Source organism: Acomys minous, assembly GCF_964271855.1.
Source record: "Acomys minous genome assembly, chromosome: 13".
NCBI classification, from domain to species: Eukaryota; Metazoa; Chordata; class Mammalia; order Rodentia; family Muridae; genus Acomys; species Acomys minous.
In genome coordinates this window covers 101834631-101854636 of record NC_140495.1, presented here as the reverse complement: position 1 = coordinate 101854636, position 20006 = coordinate 101834631, and the positions used below count along the sequence as shown (strand labels likewise).

General features: G+C 47.5%; 1 protein-coding gene across 2 annotated transcripts in view; it reads right to left on the bottom strand.

The window, feature by feature from the left end:
- Positions 1-14228, bottom strand: part of UPB1 (beta-ureidopropionase 1) — a 32707-nt gene extending 18479 nt beyond the window's left edge. For both annotated transcript variants that reach the window (XM_084753999.1, XM_084754000.1), the window contains exons 1-3: positions 14075-14228; positions 6057-6228; positions 4864-4951 (exon numbers count right to left, since the gene is read on the bottom strand). In XM_084753999.1, coding sequence (XP_084610125.1) covers positions 4864-4951; positions 6057-6228; positions 14075-14178 — 364 coding nt within the window. In that variant the 5' untranslated portion in view covers positions 14179-14228. The remainder of the gene's footprint in view (positions 1-4863; positions 4952-6056; positions 6229-14074) is intronic.
- Positions 14229-20006: the final 5778 nt, after the last annotated feature.

Sequence of the window (20006 nt, the reverse complement as noted above, 5' to 3'; positions counted from 1 at the left end):
AGGGACTCAGAGGGTAAGGCAGGATCATCCTGAGTTTGAGGCCAGCCTGTGTTACCCAGAGGAACTAACTCTGTATCAAAAAAGCAAAGAGAAAGAGGCGGCTTATGATCCTGGATGGAGTACTAGTTGCTTTGCTATCGCTGTAATAAGAATATCACAACCAAAACCAACTTATATGGAGTTTACTTTGGCCCACAGTTCCGGAGGGAGAGTCCATAATGGCAGGGAGGTGTGGAGCCGGTAGGTGGAGCAGGAAGCTGGGAGATCACATGTCTGGTCTCAACCATAATAGGAAGCAAGCAGGGAGAGAGAGGGGTGGGGGTGGGGGGCAGGATGGGGGAGAGAGCAAGAAGTGCAGCTAGGCTATAATCACTCAGAGCTATCTCCCAGTGACCTACCTCTTCCATTAAGGTTGCACTTTCTAATTGCTGTTGTAAAGTTGTTCCATGGCCTCCCCCAAAATGACCAACAACTGGGGACCAGGTACCCAAATATCTGAGTCTAGAGGGGCCATTTCTCATTCAAATCACCACAAACAGCCATACTATCTAGGAGGGCAGAGGACCAAAACCACCCTGGGATGTCATCTTCAGGGTCTCATAAAGGAGGCAGTGCTTGCGTGAGGCACTGACGGCCGAGCAGGAGTTCCAGAACCAACAAAGCAAAGAGTTGGTTAAATCATCCAACAGATGCTTTAGTGCTTTTTGTACATCAAGGATTATTATAGCCACTATAGATAAGAGAATCAGAGTTCCCTCCCCCCCACCCCCCCCCAAAAAAAACCCCAACAACCGCAAGCAGTGGCTTCAAGGAGCTTATAGTCTAATGGAAGCTGCAGATGAGAGTCAAGCAAGAGTGAAAAGAGGAATGTAGCAAGAGCAGGGGTCAAATAACGTAAAGATTGCCATTGGTCCTCTTTTTCTTCTTTGCAGGAGGGTAGACCCTTTTTCTTGAAAAAATCTGACCAGTCTGGAGGAAATAATCAGGAGGTACTAAGCCTGGAATTACCTAGGCCAGAGCATCCTAAGCAGCACCCAGAGGACAAGTCTCTCGGGATACTCATAGTTGAATATCCATCCTTTAATCCTCAGTCTCTGAAACATAAGCGGGTGTATGAACGAAGGGGGCGGCTCAGAATAAGTAAGGACCATACAAGGGGATGAAGTGTTACTTAACGCTAGTCTCCTTGGAAGGAAGAGAAGATGCTGCAAACATGAGACAAGATCAAGGTGTGACGAAACGAGAGGTTTCAGGGTAAAAGAACTCCCATCCGTTCAGAGTATGACAATGGAGAGGAAAAGGATGAGGGCTGGGGGAGAGGGCTCATGGGCACAGTGCAGCCTCCGAGCATGACAACCTGAGTTTGGATTCCTGGGACCCACATAAAAAATACTTGGGTGTGCCGGAGAGGTAGGGATAGAGAAAGGCAGACAGACTCCTAAAGCTTATTGGCCAGAAAAATCTATCAAACTTGATGCGCTTCAGGCTCAGTGACTGTCCTGGCTGGATTTTTGTCAATTGACACATGCTAGACTTTTTTTTTCTGGGAAGAAGAACCTTCATTGAGAAAAATGCCTGCATCAAATTGCCTGTGGGGGGCGTTCCTTGATTGGTGATTGATATGGGAGAACCCAGTGCACAGGAGACTATGCAAACCCCTGGGTTTTGTACGGTCAAGTGGTCCTGAGTTGTACGAGAAAGGCTGAGCAGGCCATGGAGAGCAAGCTGGTAAGCAGTGTTCCCCCATAGCCTCTGCTTCAGTTTTGTCTCCAGGTTCCTGCCCTGAGCTTCCACCGTCACTTCCCTCCAGGATAAACTCTAACCTCTAAGATCTAATGAACCCTTTCCTCCCTATGCTGCTTTTGGTTGTGGTGCTTATCACAGTGATAGAAAAGTAATTAATACGGATTGGTACCAGGAGTGGGGCAGTTGCTGTGACAGATGCTTTCTTTCTTTCTTTCTTTCTTTCTTTCTTTCAAGGAATGTGGAAGGCTTTGGAACTTTAGAAAAGTGATTGAAAACTGTAAACAGAGCTTAGTTGGGTAGCTCAGTAGGAGACTGAATGACAGAGCTGAGAGCAACACGGACTTGAGGCCTAGCTCAAGAGGTTTTAGAGGAGAACAGTACCAACAACTAGGCCAGAGAGAGTATGTGCCTGTGATAATTTAGCAGAGAATATGGTTGTTTTTCTGCCCTTCTATGAACTTGCCTGAGGCTAAATTTAACACTAACGGACTCATTTCTTTGGTAGAGGAGACTTCAAGACAGCATAGTATTGTGTGGTACTCTAGTGCAGGTCTACATTAAAGAAGAGAAAGCAGAGCAAGAAGAAATATAAAATGTACTTTGCAAAGTAATGAAGAAAGTAGAAAAGTAGTAGAAAATTCTAGAACTAGGCTAGAGACAGGCCCTAACGGCTATTCAGAAGTGAGGATATGGAGTGGGCAGGGAAATGTTAAATAAAAATTGCAAGAGGACATTGTTTTAGTCTAAGCCCAACAGATCAGACTAAACCTCAAAATGGTGTCACTTACGCTAAAATTCATGACACCACATAGCAAACTTATTGTTTATCGCCTTATTTTGGAAATAGATGGTAGCCAATTTCCCTAAAAGAGCAGATTCAGTACCATCTCCTCTGCTTCCACCCTCACCAAAGCAAAATGTGCAAAGTGATGCTGCCACTCAATTACTGTTCTCCTTGTCCCTAATTTACAAGGCAAGTGGTGTGAAATGGCCGGTCCTCTCTCCCTTCTTTGTTTCCACTTTATACAGACCTCTCCATAAAACCAAGCTTTTCTGCTCATCTCATCTCAACACGTTCTTTTATGGAAAGAAGTTATAGCCTGATTTTAGAATAAAATTAATTAAGAACTCTAAAATAGCTGGCATGGTGGTGTATACTTTAATTCTAGCACTGAGGAGGCAGAGGCAAGTAGATCTCTGTGAGTTTGAGGCCAGCCTGGTCTACACAGAGTGTTTTGGGACAGCCAGGGCTACATAGTGAGACTCTATCTCAGCAAACAAAACAAAATCCTCTAAGATCATAAATTTGCTTTTTGGCAAGGAATAAAAGAATGCAAGAAAACATAGGAAGACAGAAGTATCTATACCGAAAGACTCCTGGAAGCGTCTAGAATAATCGATTGAGAAAGGTACACACAATGAAACACCCTCACAAACTGTAGCAATATTAGCAAGACCAAAAGACCTACAATCTTCTAGAGAAAAGCAAACAAGTCTGAGTAGCCAGCAGAGGGGGGGCAAATCAGACCAAAGCAATCAAAAGCCCGAGAGGATCTTTCTGAGATGGACTTGACAGGCGGTTTACGTATGGAGTCTAAACAGGGTAAGGAGACTTAGAAACTGATAGAAAGTATAGGACGGGAATTGTATTAGAACCCAAAGCAAGTTGTAGGGAAAAGAGTGATTTAGGAAAAAATTGGCTTGGCAGAGGCTGAATGGGCCCAGGCCAGGGAAGGTGTACATGTGTGGAGGATTGTTATGTTTACTCACAGATGATTCGAAACTGAAAAATTAGGGGACTAGCGAGATGACTCAACGGACAAAGGAGTTTGCCTGACAACCTGAGTTCAGCCTGTAGGTCCTACATACCAAAGAGAGAGAGCCGATTCCTGCAGGTTGCCCTCTGACCTCCCCATGATGCGTGCATGTGTGTGCATATACATACACGCCACAAAGAAATGTCTGAAAAGCTGAAAACTAAGAAGTAGCTTCAGAAACAAGAGGAAATTCCAAGGGGACCACCGAGTATTGAAAGCACAGTCTCTTGGAGAACACTTACTTTTTTTTTTTCTTTCCTTCTTGCTATTTGAAACAGGGTTTCTCTGTGTAGCCCTGGCTAGCCTGGAATTTGCTCTGTGGACTAGGCTGCCTTCAAAGTCACAGAGTTCTGCTCGCCTCCTGAGTGCTGGGATTAAAGGTGTGCACCTCTGCCACTACCATGAGGCTCAGAATACATACTTTTTTATTTTAATGATAACAGACCATGGACTAATTTTATCTTCCTGACAATGAAAACATAACAATACGAAGAAAAAAAAATAAGGTATGTGGCACCAAAAATGTATACAACAGAAAACGCGGTCTTCTTTAAGGAAGGTAGCAGGGGCACCCTGAGCTGCCATTAGGAGGTGAAGAAGACCAGCTGGATTGACTTCACAAAAGCCAAGGACAAGAATATGGACAATGCTTGGTGGGCAAGGGTGTGCTTGGCATGTGCACAGCCCAGGGTTGGATCCCTCAGTGCTCAGAGAGAAAGGGCTAACATTCCTGGCTACTGGTAATTTCACCCCCATCTACAGTGGTAAAGGCAGGGATGGGTGAATGCAGGGGATGGGGAGACGCAGGCTCCTTGGTTTCAAATGTCAAATATATGATCTAGGCCTGCCATCCTGTTACGTACTTGGAAACCCAGCACTTAAGAGGCAGAGGCAGGAGGGTTATTGCAAGTTCCAGGCTGGCCAAAGGTTCTTAGCCAGCTATTGTCATATATATATATATATATATATATATATATATATATATATTTTTTTTTTTTTTTTTTTTTTTTTGATGCCTAAACATGGCTGTGGCACACGCCTTTCATCCCATCACTCAGAAGGCAGAGATAGGCAGATCTCTGTGAGTTGGGGCCTGCTTGGTTTACAGACCGAGTTCCAGGACTGCCAGGGCTACACAGAGAAACCCTGTCTCAAAAAACAAACAAAAAAAGACCAATAAAAAATTATAGAACAAAAAAAGGAGATTAAGAAAAACAAAAACCTCAGGCAATAGATACTCCTGAGGGAAGATGCTCAGCAGTTTAAAGGGGGCCGAGAAAGAATCTTGGTAGTGACTCACTCCATGCCTCCTGGAAACAAATGACGTTGACTCCACACATCGCAGCCACCTCAGCAATAGCCTCTATGCGTTTGTGGAGGGCAGAGACCTGGCAATATAAAAAGCAAGGGTTAGGATGGGTTCATTACTACTGGGGGAGTCACGCTGAAGCTCCAAGGAGCACATACTTTTCTGTGTTCTTATGCAACACACCATTGAGACGCAAAGTGTTACTTCCAGATACAGTGTGGGTGAGAGTGTCCCTGTCCTTGCAGCCTGACAATGCAGATGACAAACTTGTTCACAAACAACAAATCCAAGGGAAAAGTAAACTGATAGTTACATTGTGTATATATATGTGTGTGTGTGCGCGCATATGTGTACATGTGCGGTGTGTAGTGTGTGTGCATGTGTGGTGTGTAGTGTGTGTATGTGTGGTGTGTAGTGTGTGTATGTGTGGTGTGTAGTGTGTGTGTGTGTGTGTGTGTGTCCTTTTACCCTTCTTTCATGTGTATGGAAACATAGGACCAGTCTGGCCTGGAATTCAAGTGACCCAAGGTTTCCTGCAAAACCCTGAAGAATGACCAAGTGTTATGGTGAGATAACTTCTATAGACAATGCCATTGAAGTTCCAGAAAAAAAAAAAAAGTACAGCTGTGAACAGCTGTATAAATAACTACTTGCATCTGTGACATGGTATTTTTGAATACTATAAAATACCACCACATTGATTAACTATCCAGTAAAGGAGGGTCTGCCAGATTCTCGCAACCTGTAGGACTCTTAGTAAGTATGGAGTCCCACGTTACTAAGCACGAAGGCCCAGTGAGCTCCTGGCTTTATGCTAAGCAGAAACACACAGGTTGGTAGTGGTCAGTGCGCACCTGCAGGCGGCCTTCTGCCGGGAAGCATCCTGTGGCGAGTTTGAGCTGTCATAGGGGCGCTTGCCCGGTCGGTAAGGGAAGGGTCGTCAGATCAGGAGTGGTAGAAGAAGCTGAAGGATGAGGAGAAGGAGAAGGGGAGAAAAGGCAGGAGCCAGAGGGAAAAGCTGGAGACACGGCTGAAGGAAGAAGCCGGGACAGAGAGGAATGACCCAGCTGCCCTTCAGGTACGTGAGCTGCAGATCCTGAGCTCGGCCAGCTAGAGACTGCACAGCGGGACAAGCCAGAGCCCCATTTACGTGTGTATTGTTAAAAAAGAAAACATGACAGCACCTGTTCTGCCACAGGAGCAGAAGTGGGGAGCGGGATTCTGTTTTGAACCAGCCCCACGCGAACCATCCTGGGGCTTCTCTGCTGCTCCTTGGCTGCCCCGAAGGCATACCCCTTGAGTTCAAAGTTTCTTTGTGCTGCGGCTTCTAAAGCTTGTCTGGGGAGATCGAGATCCCTGAAAAGGCAGGAGAGAAGAGACAGAGAGACGTTTCAAAGAGTCCAATATACTTAACCCACCCCTGGGGGAATGACACCACGTGTGAAGCCCTGGGTCAGACTCAACACAGAAGACAAAAAAAAAAAATCCCCCTAGGTCCTCTGTAGTTGTTTATCAGATAAAGAAGACTTCTGGGTATCTTTTCTGGAAAGCTTCCAGCGCAGGGCCAAGAGACCTGCAGAGCCGTAGGGCTGGGACACGGTCGGACACTTCACTGATGGTGAACTGGGAGACTCTAGCATGGAGGAGCCCTGACCAGGCCTGGGGAGGAAGTACGTGAAATCAACAGGCTGGTGTTTGGAGCTACAGAGGAGCAAGGCAATGGCTGAAGTCCCAGGGGCCAGCGCAGACAGGAAGGAATTGGCTCAAAAAAAAAAATGTTTTTGAAACAAGATCAGAGAGCTATGTGGATCCTGGAGTATGGGCTAGCTGTGCTGAGAGAGAGGGGGGAGGGGAGGGAGGGAGGGAGGGGGAGAGAGAGAGAGTGGGGCGGGGGGGGGGGGGAGAGAGAGAGAGAGAGAGAGAGAGAGAGAGAGAGAGAGAGAGAGAGAGAGAGAGAGAGAGAGAGATACCAGAACAGTGGTCTCTTATATGCCTTCAGCTGGCTCCATGCGGTGCCTGGTGGGTGCCGGGTAGGTTTGAAAGGGTGCAAGTGTAAATGTTCACCCGCATTTGTGGTCCATCACTGACTGTTAGAGGACTATTGACTTTCCTACCACACAGACTGTGGGTCAGGCAGCCAATACCCCCGATGCCTGGTGCATGCCCAGGGCTGGGGTAAAACCCCAGGGCACAGTTCATGGCCAGGACTGGCTCACCATCTAAAGGCAAAATGATTATGAAATACCAAGAACACATCAAAAATTAACCTGACAGGCATTGCCTAATAATAATATTCCTCTCCTACTTGAAGTCACTCTCTTAAAGACATTTCTTTCCAAATCACAGCCCTGTCAGTCCAAGCCCCCTGTCTCCACCCCCTGCCAGGAGCTTCCATGACAGCTCTGAGCTGGGTTCCGCCCCTGACAATCAGCCTGCTTTTCAAGCAGTCAAAGCTCCTTTTCCTCTGGCAGGTTAGAAATAGCTGCAGTGCCCACACCTGGCCTCCCTTCACTGCCATGCCTCAGAGAATCCTCCCACCCTTGTGTGGAGGGGCCTCTCTTGTGGGTCTCAGGCCCTGGGAAATCTTCCTTGGTGGAAACAGTCCCACAGCCTCCCAGGAGCTACTCACTTAGCACTTGTGGACACGACACAGGGAGAAAAAGAAGAAAGGCTCTGTGTGTCAGTTTCCCAAAGGCTATGGGCTCGGGGCTGCCCTTCCAGAGTGTCCTGAGATCTCCGCAGGGGAAGATGGCAGGTGCAGTAAGCCTGGCTACCACACCCTATAGCTGTCTGTCTGTCTTCGGTGCACCATCATCTGGTTGTTTTAATCTGTCCTTCCTTCCTGAATTCCATCTGAGTCCAGTGCTGCCCTCCCCGCAGCCTGCCATGAGACTGCACTGGATCACTCCCGGCTCCCTGCAGACACACATTCTCCTGAGCCTGAGGGGAGGCGGCCTGGCCTGTTCCATACTCCAGTCATCTGCTTTTGGCTGTAGGGTTGTGTATCTTCTTGACAACATTATCTATTTTTATGATTACCGGTGGCTAAGATCGCTGGGCCGACCTGCTATTCCAAGTCATAAATCTTCCTTCCTTATCCTGTTTGCATCCAGGAGTTCCAATGCTACACTCGAGGCCACGGTTTGGTTTGGAGGAGTCTGAGGGACACTTCACGGACAATGTGAGTGACTGAATATGTGCCGCCACCATCACTTGGCATACTGAAATCCCAACCTCTGAGAGGGCCTAGAGTGTGACTAGGCTGTGAGAGTGGACGCCTTACAAATAGCATTAGCACTCCTATTAAAGAAGACACCAAGGGTGTGGTGCCAAGGGTGTGGTGGTGCATGCCTGTAACCCGCAGAAGGATCTCTGTGAGTTCGAGGCCAACCAGGGCAGCCAAGGCTACACAGAGAGACCCTGTCTCAAACAAACAAACAAAACACAAAAAAACAAAACAAAACAAAACAAACAAAGTCACCATTTATAAATCCAGAAATGGGCCCTTACCAGACTCTAAACCTACCAATGTCACCTCAATTTGCAGACCCATGGGCACCTACTTGTTGTGTCAAAGCTAAAAAACAAAACAACAACAAACAAACAAAAACCTAAACAAGCACTAAATGAGATCAAAACCCAGGAAGGAATAAAAGGCAGAAAATGAGCCTCAAGTTCACTCAGGTATCTCCTGCTACACACAGCTCTGTCCCTGTAGTTCAGTGGTTCTTAGCTCCTTAACAGAGTTCCTCATGCTCGTTACTTCTCCTGGCTCCAACCCACACTCCTTGGTCCCTCCTCCTTACTAGGGGCGAGGGAGACCTAGCCTAAGCGCCCTAGGCTTCTGCTGCCTCAGCCGCCTCTCACTTTGGGGACTTCATCTCTCTTCCTCCAACGGCTCTTTGCCGTAAGCTGGGACACTGTTACAAAGGAAGCATGTTTTCGGAGTGGGAAACCACAGCACAGGGGGAATGAAACGTAAGTCTTCCCCACGCTCTAGTTCCAAACCTCGAAGAGAGCCCTCTTAATGTTTCCTGTGTCCTTCCAAAGAGGATCAGGAATTACAAACGGAACAGCTGCATTCCACTTTGTCTGCTCTTCATCTTGCCTGCTTCACTTGATAACACAGAGGCATGTGGACGTGACGACTTTTCTATCAGTGAGGGATCGCATAGGTTTCTTCAGTCCCCTACAACTACACAGTGGACATGAAAAGTTCCGGTCACCTTGTGATATCTAGTTGTCACAATATCATAGTCCATTACATTACTGTGTTTGCAGTGACCCTGGTATAAGCATCCGCAGTATAGCCAGGTATGTAAAAGTCCAGCGTATACGATTATGTACAGAAAAAGACAACACTTGATGAGGCGGAGATAAACCTGTTTCTGTTATGATCCTAAGTGTGGGATGGAGAAGAGGGCAGGATGTTTACCACTTAGATGTGAGAAAGCAGGATGTTTTTCCACTTAGAAGTTGAACTACTTCGTGGGGGAGCTTGGTGAAAGACATCCTTCAACAGACTGAGAGGATGCGCACACACCCATATATACATATACATATGTGTGTATATATATATACATAAGTATGTGTGTATATACATACACACACACACATATATATATATATCCTCACATATATATATGCCCAAAACAGGAAAGAAGGAGAGGAGGCTTTTTGCTGGGACTTGGTTTTTGGCTGCTCATCCCTGCACTTCAAGAGGCTCCTAAAGAGAACTGCTCCAGAGAAAGCTTCACAGCTTTGGACTCCAGCCGAGGCTTGAGGTTCCAGCTGCTGCTGTTCCCGGTTCCAGCAGCAACATTGGTGGAATTTCTGGTCTGCTGAAACCCTGCTGACTACGCCAGGAGAATCATTCCTTGGGACTGATATCCTTAAGGTTTTATTAGTGTTCTTTAATATCCTTTTCTGATTGTTTGGGCTAGTCAGGTTGTTAAGGGAGGTAGGCTCGTTTAATAAGTTCATAATAAAATATAATTGATAAGAAAATTGAGCCTACAACTGGGTCATAATAAACAGTAGGCTTCTGCAAACACTACACTTTTAAATTAGAATGGACTTTAGTGGTTAATATCAAGCAGGACATTGTACTGAACTAACAGAAGCCTCGTATCTCACACGCATAATCCTGCTTGACATCAAGTGTCTATGTCAAAGGATTGCAGTTTAGGTCAGTGGTCCCTACCTCCTGTGCTGACTGCTTTTTGTCAGCTTGACACAAAATTCAGACAGGTGTAGGAAGAGAAGGTCTCAATTGCTGGACTGGCTCCATCAGATTGGCCTGCAGGCAAACCTGTGGGGTGTTTTCTGGATTAGTGGATGTATGTGGGAGGGGACCCAGCTCACTGTGGGCGGTGCAGCCTCTAGGCTGGTGGTCCTGGGTCTGTAAGAAAGCAGGCCGAGCAAGCTGCGAGGAGCAAGTCAGTAAGCAGCACCCCTCCGGTGGCCTCTGCTTCAGTTCTGACCTCCACAGTCCTGCCTTTAGTTCCTGCCGTGACTTCCCTTCAGGATGGACTGTGAGGTGTAAGCTGAAATAACCCCTAAGTTTCCTCCCTAAGTTGCTTTTGGCCATGGTGTTTTATCACAGCGATGATGATGATGATGATGATGATGATGGTGATGATGATGATGATGATGATGATGATGATGATAAGCAAAAAAAAAAACCAATTCTCCTGACTTTCATCCCTAACACCACTTAAGAAAAAGCTTAAGAAGGGGAGGGAAGGAATGGAAAGGAAAGAAAGGGAGGGAGGAAGGAGAAAAAAATCCTATGCCAAGGGGTTAGCCTACACCATTTAGGTTGGTGCAAGTACCCTTTTGTCAAGTTCACACGACCACAAAATCACCTGAGGATGACCACGCTCACGCTCCCTCCTCCTGCTAAACAACACACGATACACCGCCTGAACATTCCTCCCAGGGTGCACAGACCCATCGCAATCCCATTTACGGTGATCAGGTCTCCCCCACTTAAGGAACAGAGAAAGGTGTGTACACGAGAGCATGCACAGCCCCTCTCCCCTGATCAGGGAGCTTCCACACAAACGTCTTCTCACCTTAGTCCTCTGTCTCCGTCGCCCTCTTTAGCCCCGTTCTCTGGCTCCCACTCAATGATCTTAGGAACCTCCCTACCTTTTCATCACTTGAGTCACAGGAGTCTGTGTCGGACAGATGGACATCTGCGTGCCACCTGGAGCTAATTCCCTGGCCAGCCTGGCGCCCTCCCACCTATTCATCCTTGCTCTAAGATTCTCTCTCTGCCTTACACTTTTAGGTTAGAATAAACATTTAAAGTAGAGATCTCGGACACTCCTTCCCGGCTTTCCCCAGTGCAGCACTTGCTCTTTCTCCCCTTGTGAATGACCATCTGAGCACAGTGCCCAAGCTCCCGGAGATCCTTGCAAGACCCACTCCCACACAGCAAACAATGCTGACACTGCCACCCCCCACGCCCCCCACCCCCGAGACCTTATGTTACCTACAGGACACCGCACCATGTCTGTGTCTTTTTATCATTTGTTTTTAATCAAATGATTGTTTTTTTCTATGACATACATTACTGGGTACACATTTGGCTTTTAAAATTAGCAGTTACAAATGAAGCTTTTTTTTTTTTCTTTTTCTTTTTTCCAACCAGAGGGATCAAGCAGGTGAACCTTAAAGGCCCCAAAATGTTGCGTTCTACCATTTTCACTGAAGGACATCTCCTGTTCTGATGACTTCTGGTAAATAGTGAGTTAGTTTACTCCCAACAGTTTCCATTCACCAAACAGTCTACTGCTTTCAGGGAATTCTGCCAGATGAAGCTGCTAGCATTATTTTAGTGAGATCCCTATCCTGGGTGACCAAGGAGTCCTGTTTTAGCTGCTAAGGCTTCATTCTGCCTAATATGATATTCCTGAAACCTCATGGATGTCCCTGTGTGTCATTCCTTAATATTTCTGTCAGCGATGCTCTGGACATTCAGGTTTCATTTCTGTGAAGTCCTTAATACAGTAAAAAAAAAAAAAAGTGATTTCTGTACATTTATTTTAAGATTACTGAAAATAAATTCTTTAAAGCATTTGGTCAGATTCTGGTATCTCTGTAGTCATGTTCAGCACTTGCCTAGTGTGCAGAAAACCCTGAGTTTGGGGTCTCAGTGCCATTAGCAAAAATAGTAGTAATAATAAATATTAATTAATAATAATAAAGAAAAAGACCTCCCCCCACATACACACATGGGCAGGGATCATGTGCCACTAACAGAGGCACACTAATCATGACTCTGATGTCCTGAGCAAAAATAAGTGCGGAACAAATGCTTACAGGATTACTGGATGTTTCTTGGTTCTGTTCTTCGGGGCCTCGTCTGTCCTAGTGTAGGCAACACTCACTCATGTACCTCTCTCAGTTAGCAGATATTTCCTAAGCATTATCAGTGGAATCTGGAGCTACAATGATTAGGGAAGTGGCCATAAGCAAGTTGCCTCCGAAGAACAAACAAGAGGTCTAGTGAGAGAGGAGTTTTTAAGATTTTAAAGATAGGATAATTATCTGTCTTCAGCTGAAGATTCTACTGACAGCCAAACCTCACCCAGGCACAGGAATTAAGCACGTATGAAGGTTCACACCTTAAGAGAGAAAACACGAAAAGGTCGCTAGGGAAACAGAACCTAAGACAAGACCGAGAAACAAGAGAAGGGTGCTTGCTTGGCTATTGGGAGCCCCAGGGTTAGGGCCTGGCTGTCGCAGGTCAGCGTTTTACCCTCTGTTAACAACATTTCCCTGCTCTGTGGCTCTCCAAATACTGATACAATCCCTCTGTCTTGGCAGTCCTTGGCCTGGCCTCACCCAGAGTCTGTACCAGCCGCTTCTGTGGGAAACATTTTCTTTCTTCATAACGCACCTCGATTTTACCTTTGACACCAGCAAACTTACTCAGTTCCCAGGATAACGTGCTCACTTTACCCTTAAAACAGAGCGATTTCCATCTCTAGAAACTGGCTGAGATACTTCTTGCTTCCTTAAACAAACAAAACCTTTGGGAGCCTCCTTTCTAACACTTCTCTGTGACTAATGTGCTGCTGCTGTTGGGGCTCTGTATGGGGTCGTGGAAACCCAGGCCTCTGGCATGCCCTGCAGGCCGCTGAGCTTCCTCACACACCCATAAATGACTGATCTTGTAAGTACAGTAGATGGTTGAGCATTTCAGGGTCTTCTAGCCCCTCACAGATTATGGAGAGGTTTTTTTTTTTTTTTTTTTTTTTGAGGGAGTATGTGTCAAAATTTCAATCAAGTTATTTTACCATCCTCTTGCTGTGGCAGATTGAGTGGACTGGGGCTCCCTGCAGGAACCCTAAAGCTGCCAGGAACCACTATCAGCTATCTTGGGCCGATCAAGGTCCTAATGCAAGGTCATTGGCACAAGGTTGTAGAGCAAACAAGCTAGATTGGAGAATGCCCGAACAAGTCAATATAAACAATGAAGCGGACAGAGATTTAGCAAGGTCAGAGTTCACATTTCACTCTAACAGCCTAGGCAACCCCTTACAGGGTTTAAACAAAACAAGGGCACAGTCCATCCAAAGACAGCCTTCTGGTTGTTCCAGGAAAATTGATTGAAAAGAAAGACCAAGAGGGGGGCATTTTCTCCAGCTCTGTTATACCACATGCCCAACAGCACCACTCTTAACATTTTTAAAATAAAATGAAAAATCTGGTGATCCATTGCCAGCGTGCCCAGAGTGGGAAAACCTGTGCTGTCAATTCTTTTGGTTTGACAGTCTGGAAGCGTCCTTAGCTAGTTTGATCCAGTAGGCCTCCATCTCCGAACTGCGGGGTCACAGTCAGGGGACCCTAATTAGAGGCATTGGGTAGACCCACCCCCACCCCCAGCGAGGAAGTTGGGAAAGAGGAGTGTTGGGGTGGCCACCGAGATAGCTTGAAGGGACAGATTCCCTTTCTTTCCTATTTTGTTCCACGCAAGGTGGGAGCTGCAGGGGGCGGAGCAGGGGGTGGTGGTGGTAGCGGTGGAAACACAAAGTTTGTAAGCGTCACCCCTAAAGACCCGCATAAATCTCACCCGATCTACGAGAGCCTTTCGCATCCCAGAAGCCCTTCCCTCTGCTCCCCCCCCCCAAACCCCCGCCTCCCACAAGGTGCCTCCAAATCCCCCAAACTCAGCCTCTGGGTCTCTGACCTAGTCTGCTTGCCATAGAGAATTCGCTTCACCTGGCCCAAATCATCAGGCGGCAGGTGCTTTTCCAGGCTCTGCTCCAGGGACTGCCACTCGGGTCCCGCCATGGCCAAAGGCTGCAGGGTTCTGATGACCCACGGGAATGGCCTGCCCTCTGCCCCTAAGTATGAGGAGAAGGGGGCAGAAACCTGGCATTTCTCCAGCGGCTTTGGATTTGGTGCTCTGTGGGGAGGAGGGCTCACGTGCGGACAACACCCGCCTCCCGCCCCTCTGAGAGCCAATCCGCGCTCAGACATTCCGGGCTGAACCTTTCTATTGGCTCTCCATCTGGGCCAGTGTGGGGCACAGCTGGAGGCTTTCCCTGGCAGCTTTTCCTAGCCCAGGTGTCTCCTCCTTCCTCCCTCTTCCTCCTTTCTCAGGTTTAGTTTGAGATCTTTGAAAGGTAGGGAATGGTGGCCGGGGCTGAGGTGACTCGGCTTTGGTCTTAGTCAGCAGAACAGCGCAGCGAGTGCAAGGAAGGGCTCAGTGCAGGGAGCTGCTGCTGGACAGTACTTTGCATTGAGTATTTCTAAACCCCGAGGGGCCCAGTCTAGAGTCATAGAGTAAACAGGCTAGCTTTGGGGAGGTCTGAACAGGCCACTGTAAGTGGACAGAGATTTAGCAAGGTCAGAGTTCACATTTCACTCTAACAGCCTAGACAACCCCTTACAGGGTTTAAATAAAACAAGGGCACAGTCCATCCAAAGACAGCCTTCTGGTTTCAGGAAAACGGATTGAAAAAGAAAGACCAGGAGGGGACGTTTTCTCCAGCTCTGTTATACCGCATGCCCAACAGCACCACTCTAAAATTTAAAAAGAAAAGAAAAGAAAAAGAAAAATCTGGTGATCTACTGCCAGCGTGCCCAGAGTGGGAAAACTTGTGCTGTCAGCTCTCTTGGCTTGGCAGTCTGGAAGCTTCCTTAGCTAGTTTGATCCAGTAGGCCTCCATCTTGAGGGTTCAGGGGACCTTAGTTGGAGGCATTGGACAGACCCACCCCCACCCCCAGCGAGGAAGCTGGGATCTGAGTCAAAGGTAGTAGCTTCCTGCCTGGGTGTGGTGGCGCACGCCTGTAATCCGAGCATTCGCGAGGCAGAGGCAGGTGGGTCTCTGTGAGTTCTAGGTCAACCTGGACTACAAATCGAGTCCAGGACAGCCAGGGCTACATAGAAACCCTGTCTCGAAAAACCAAACCAAACCAACAAATCTAGTAGCTTAGGGAAAGAGGAATGTTGGGGTGGGAAATTCCCTTTCTTATTTTGTTCCACACAAGGTGGGAGCTGCGGGGGTGGGGGTGGAAACACAAAGTTTGTAAGCGTCACCCCTAAAGACCCTCATAAATCTCACCCGATCTACGAGAGCCTTTCGCATCCCAGAAGCCCTCCCTCTGCTCTCCCCCCAAACCCTCCCGCCACCGCCCACAAGGTGCCTCCAAATCCCCCAAACTCAGCCTCTGGGTCTCTGACCTAGTCTGCTTGCCATAGAGAATTCGCTTCACCTGGCCCAAATCATCAGGCGGCAGGTGCTTTTCCAGGCTCTGCTCCAGGGACTGCCACTCGGGTCCCGCCATGGCCAGAGGCTGCAGGGTTCTGATGACCCACGGGAATGGCCTGCCCTCTGCCCCTAAATATGAGGAGAAGAGGGCAGAAGCCTGGCATTTCTCCAGCAGCTTTGGATTTGGTGCTCTGTGGGGAGGAGGGCTCACGTGCAGACCACACCTCTGCTGAGAGCCAATCCGCGCTCAGACATTCCTTTCTACTGGCTCTCCATCTGGGGCCACACTTGCCTTCCGGGGCCGAGTGTGGGGCACAGCTGGAGGCTTTCCCTGGGAGCTTTTCCTAGCCCAGGTGTCTCCTTCTTCCGCCCTCTTCCTTTTTTCTCAGGTATAGTTAGAGATCTTTGATAGGCAGAGAGTGGGGCCGGGGCTGAGGTGACTTGACCTCGGTTTTGGTCAGCAGAGCAGTGCAGCCAGCAGCGCTGGCTTACTGTACGGAGGTGCTCATGGCCAAGAAGCAATAGTTTGGCGTGTGAGTATTTCTGGGGCCAATCTAGAGACCTGACGCTGTGGCCACCCCATGCTTTAGGCTTCCTTTGAGCCACAGGTCAGGTGAGTGATGCAAGCTGGTACCGCAGGCACTTCCTTGGAGAAACTATTGCAGAACACCGGATGCCAAGTACTCTGATGCCACTTCAGGATCTCTGCCTCTCTGCAGTACGCATGCCCATGCGGGCGCTTTGCCAGCTGCATTAGACTTTTCTCAGAGGTGGTGGTGGTTAAAGATCCTCTTGCTGTTCCCTCTAGGCCACAGATGTCGTACCCTTGGGAGCTAAAGAAGAGTTCGCTTACAAAACCTCCCGTCAGTGACGACGACATCATAGCCACCTTCACTCCAGACAGAATGGTGGGAGATGCAGCCCTGAACCCTGATTTAGTCCCTGTGGCCTGGGGAGTTATCCCGTTACACGGGTCATCTGTCGCTTTCTCTGTGACGTTGGAATGGGGTGACCACTTCACATCCCTGCTGGAGTTTAGCTCAGTGGTAGGGCATTCCTTGTTACAGGCTCTGGAGGGGAGTGGGTGAGGCTTAAAATAGTTCAGTTTATCACTGCTTTGATGTTATCTGACAGTTTCTGGTGTCTTCCTTTTCTAGAAACTGAGCGCTTTGTGTGGGAGACTTCACAAAGAATAACACAAAGACAGTAGAGACAGAGATGGAAAGACTGCTGGCCCTCCATGTGTAGGTTCCACAGCTGCATAGGCAACCAACCTGGAGGTGCGGAAAGGGTTTATTTTACTCACAGTTACATTTAGCAGTCCATTATTAAAAGCAGTGAGGGCAGGAACCCGGAGGCAGGAGCTGATGCAGAGGCCATGGAGGGGTGCTGCTTACTGGCTTGCTCCCCATGGCTTGCTCAGCCTGCTTTCTTATAGATCCCAGGACCCCCAGTCCAGGGATGGCACCACCCGCACTGGGCTGCGCCCTTCCCCATCAACCATTAATTTTAAGACTGTCCCTACAGGTTTGCCTACAGCCCCATCTTAGGGAGGCATTTTCTCAATTGAGGTTTCCTCCTCTGTGATGACTAGCTTGTGCCACACTTGACATAGCTAGGTATTATATCTAATGCAGAGACTACTTAAAATAGACGGTACAGTGTCTCTGCAAATACTATTCTATGTTAAAGAAGCGACTTATGCTTCTAGGAGTTGGGATCCTGGGGTCCTTTGGATACCTAACCTTTTAAACAATGTAACTTTAGAAGCTGGGAAATTGCACATATGGCTATTGTTAAGACACTTAACTGTTTCCTTCCCTCCCTCCCTCCCTCCCTCCTTCCTTCCTTTTCTTTCTTCCTTGCTTCCTTTCTTTTTTTAAATTAGTCTTCTAGTGTATCTTTTTTTTTTTTGGTGTTTGTTTGTTTTTGTTTGTTTGTTTGTTTTTTGAGACAGGGTTTCTCTGTGTAGCCTTGGCTGTCCTGGACTCGATTTGTAGACCAGGCTGGCCTGGAACTCATAGCGATTCGCCTGCCTCTGCTTCCCGAGTGCTGGGATTAAAGGCGTGCACCACCACGCCTGGCTGCTTCTAGTGTATCTTTGACTGGCCTGGAACTCCCTGTATATATCAGACTGACCCTAAACTCACAGATCTATCTGCCTTTGTCTCCCAAGTGTTGCAATTAAAGATGTTCCCTTCCACACACAGAAAGCACACTCTTTCTTGAAAAGCAATGTCCATGTCTTGGGTGTCCTGTGCCGAAGAGTGTGAGTGTGTGTGTTTGTGTGTGAGTGTATGTGTACACGCATGTGGCATGTGGGTGCCTGCTTGCCCCACCCCAGGGCTTAAAGCCTTTCTTTTGGAGGGAAGGAATTTATTCCTAATTTTTAAGATCTTATGCATATGCATATTGTGTGTCTGTATGTTCATCATGTGTGTGATGTTCACCACATGTGTGATGGTGCCCTCAGTGTCTAGAAAGGGACATCAGAACCCCCTGGATCTGGAGTTACAGCAGCTGAGCTGCTGAACATGGACGGTGAGGACCAAACTCAGGTCCCCTGGGAAAGCATCAAGCGTTAACGCCTTATCTTAGTAAACTCCAATTCTGCCTCATTCTGAAACTTCTACCGTGAAAATAGGATCCTGCTTTCTCTGAATAGAAGTTTCTAGAAAGGATCCCAAAGGCTGTCACAACCAGTGCTTCCCTCTCCTGCAAATGACTGGGGCTGCTTACAAAGAAGCAAATTTGCATATCTGTTATTGATAGTTTTTTTTTGTTGTTGTTGTTTGTTTCTTTTGTTTTGTTTTTCGAGACAGAGTTTCTCTGTGTAGCCCTGGCTGTCCTGGAACTCTCTTTGTAGACCAAGCTCACCTGGAACTCACAGAGATCCGCCTGCCTCTGCCTCCCTGAATGCTGGGATTAAAGGCATGTGCCACCGTGCCCAGCTATTAATAACTATTTAATAAGACAAAATATAATTTGAAGTTGGAGAAAAGACTGAAAAGAAATCATGGCCACTCACATGATTATCTATACAGTGTTCTTTTTGTTTTGTTTTGTTTTCAAGACAGGGTTTCTCTGTGTAGCATTGGCTGTCCTGGACTTGCTTTGTAGACCAGGCTGGCCTTGAACTCACAGAGATCCACCTGCCTCTGCCTCCCAAGTGCTGGGATTAAAGGCGTGTGCCACCAACACGCCTGGCCAGTGTTCTTGTTATAGACCTTGCTATAGATGGTTGTGAGCTACCATGTGGTTGCTGGGAATTGAACTCAGGACCTCTGGAAGAACAGCCAGTACTCTTAACCACTGAGCCATCTCTCCAGGCCAGTCTCCTGCATCTTCAGAAATCCAGTTTTTCATGGACTCCCTTCTAGCCTCACTTGCAAAGCTAAAATCTGTCTTGTTATATAGAGAAGTAGCCGTCTACAGCACCAACACTGGATGCTCTTCACAACCTGCCCACCCCCCGACCCCACATCCCCCCTCCCCCTCTCCCAGGACTCCATTAGATCTGCTTATTTTGTTTTGGAATTGCCTGTTATTTCCCTGGTCACCTGAAAGCACTGTTATGTTAGTGAATAGTTAGAAGTCTTTGTGTTTGGGACAATGTCGAGATGTCACCTACTTCAATAGGTGATGGTATCACAATGCATTGTGTAATGACAAATACCATAGCTGCCTTGGGAGCCAGAGAGATGGCTCAGCCACTAGGAGCACTGACTGCTCTTCCAGAGGACCAGGGTTCAACTCCCAGTACCCACACGGCAGCTCACAACTGTCTGTAACTCGAAGAGCTGGCACCCTCACAGAGATACACACGCAGGCAAAACATCAAAGCACATAGAATAAAAATAAATAAAAATTTAAAATCCCATAGCTGCCACAGGAAAGGGTGTGCCTGTATAGGGGGTGGGGTGTGGTGGTGTGGTGGTTTGTGTTCAGTCAGCAAGGATTTTCAAGAAGAGGAGGGGCTAGCAGATGTGTTGTTGTCTGGAGCACTCTACCCTGTCATCTGCACCTTCCATTGCCTTTAGACCTTTTTTATTTTGGTAAGTGTAGTTTGTAGGAAACTCGTAGCAATGAGGACGAGTCACAAATGCAAATGAGCTCTGCCCAGTGGAGATGCAATAGTTCATCTCATTGACTAGTTGGGAATCCACCTGTAAGTCAGTTTATCTGGCTTTACACCCTTCTGTCACTCTTGTTAGGGAGCCGACTAGTAATGCTGATGACAAGCTCTTCAGGACGACTCTATGTGACATCTGTGTTCATTACACATTTAGTTGTTAGCTCTAGAGCAGTGGTTCTCAACCTTCCTAATACAGTTTAATACAGTCCCTCATGTTGGCGTGACGCTCGATCATAAAATTATTTTGGTTGCTACTTCATAACTGTAAT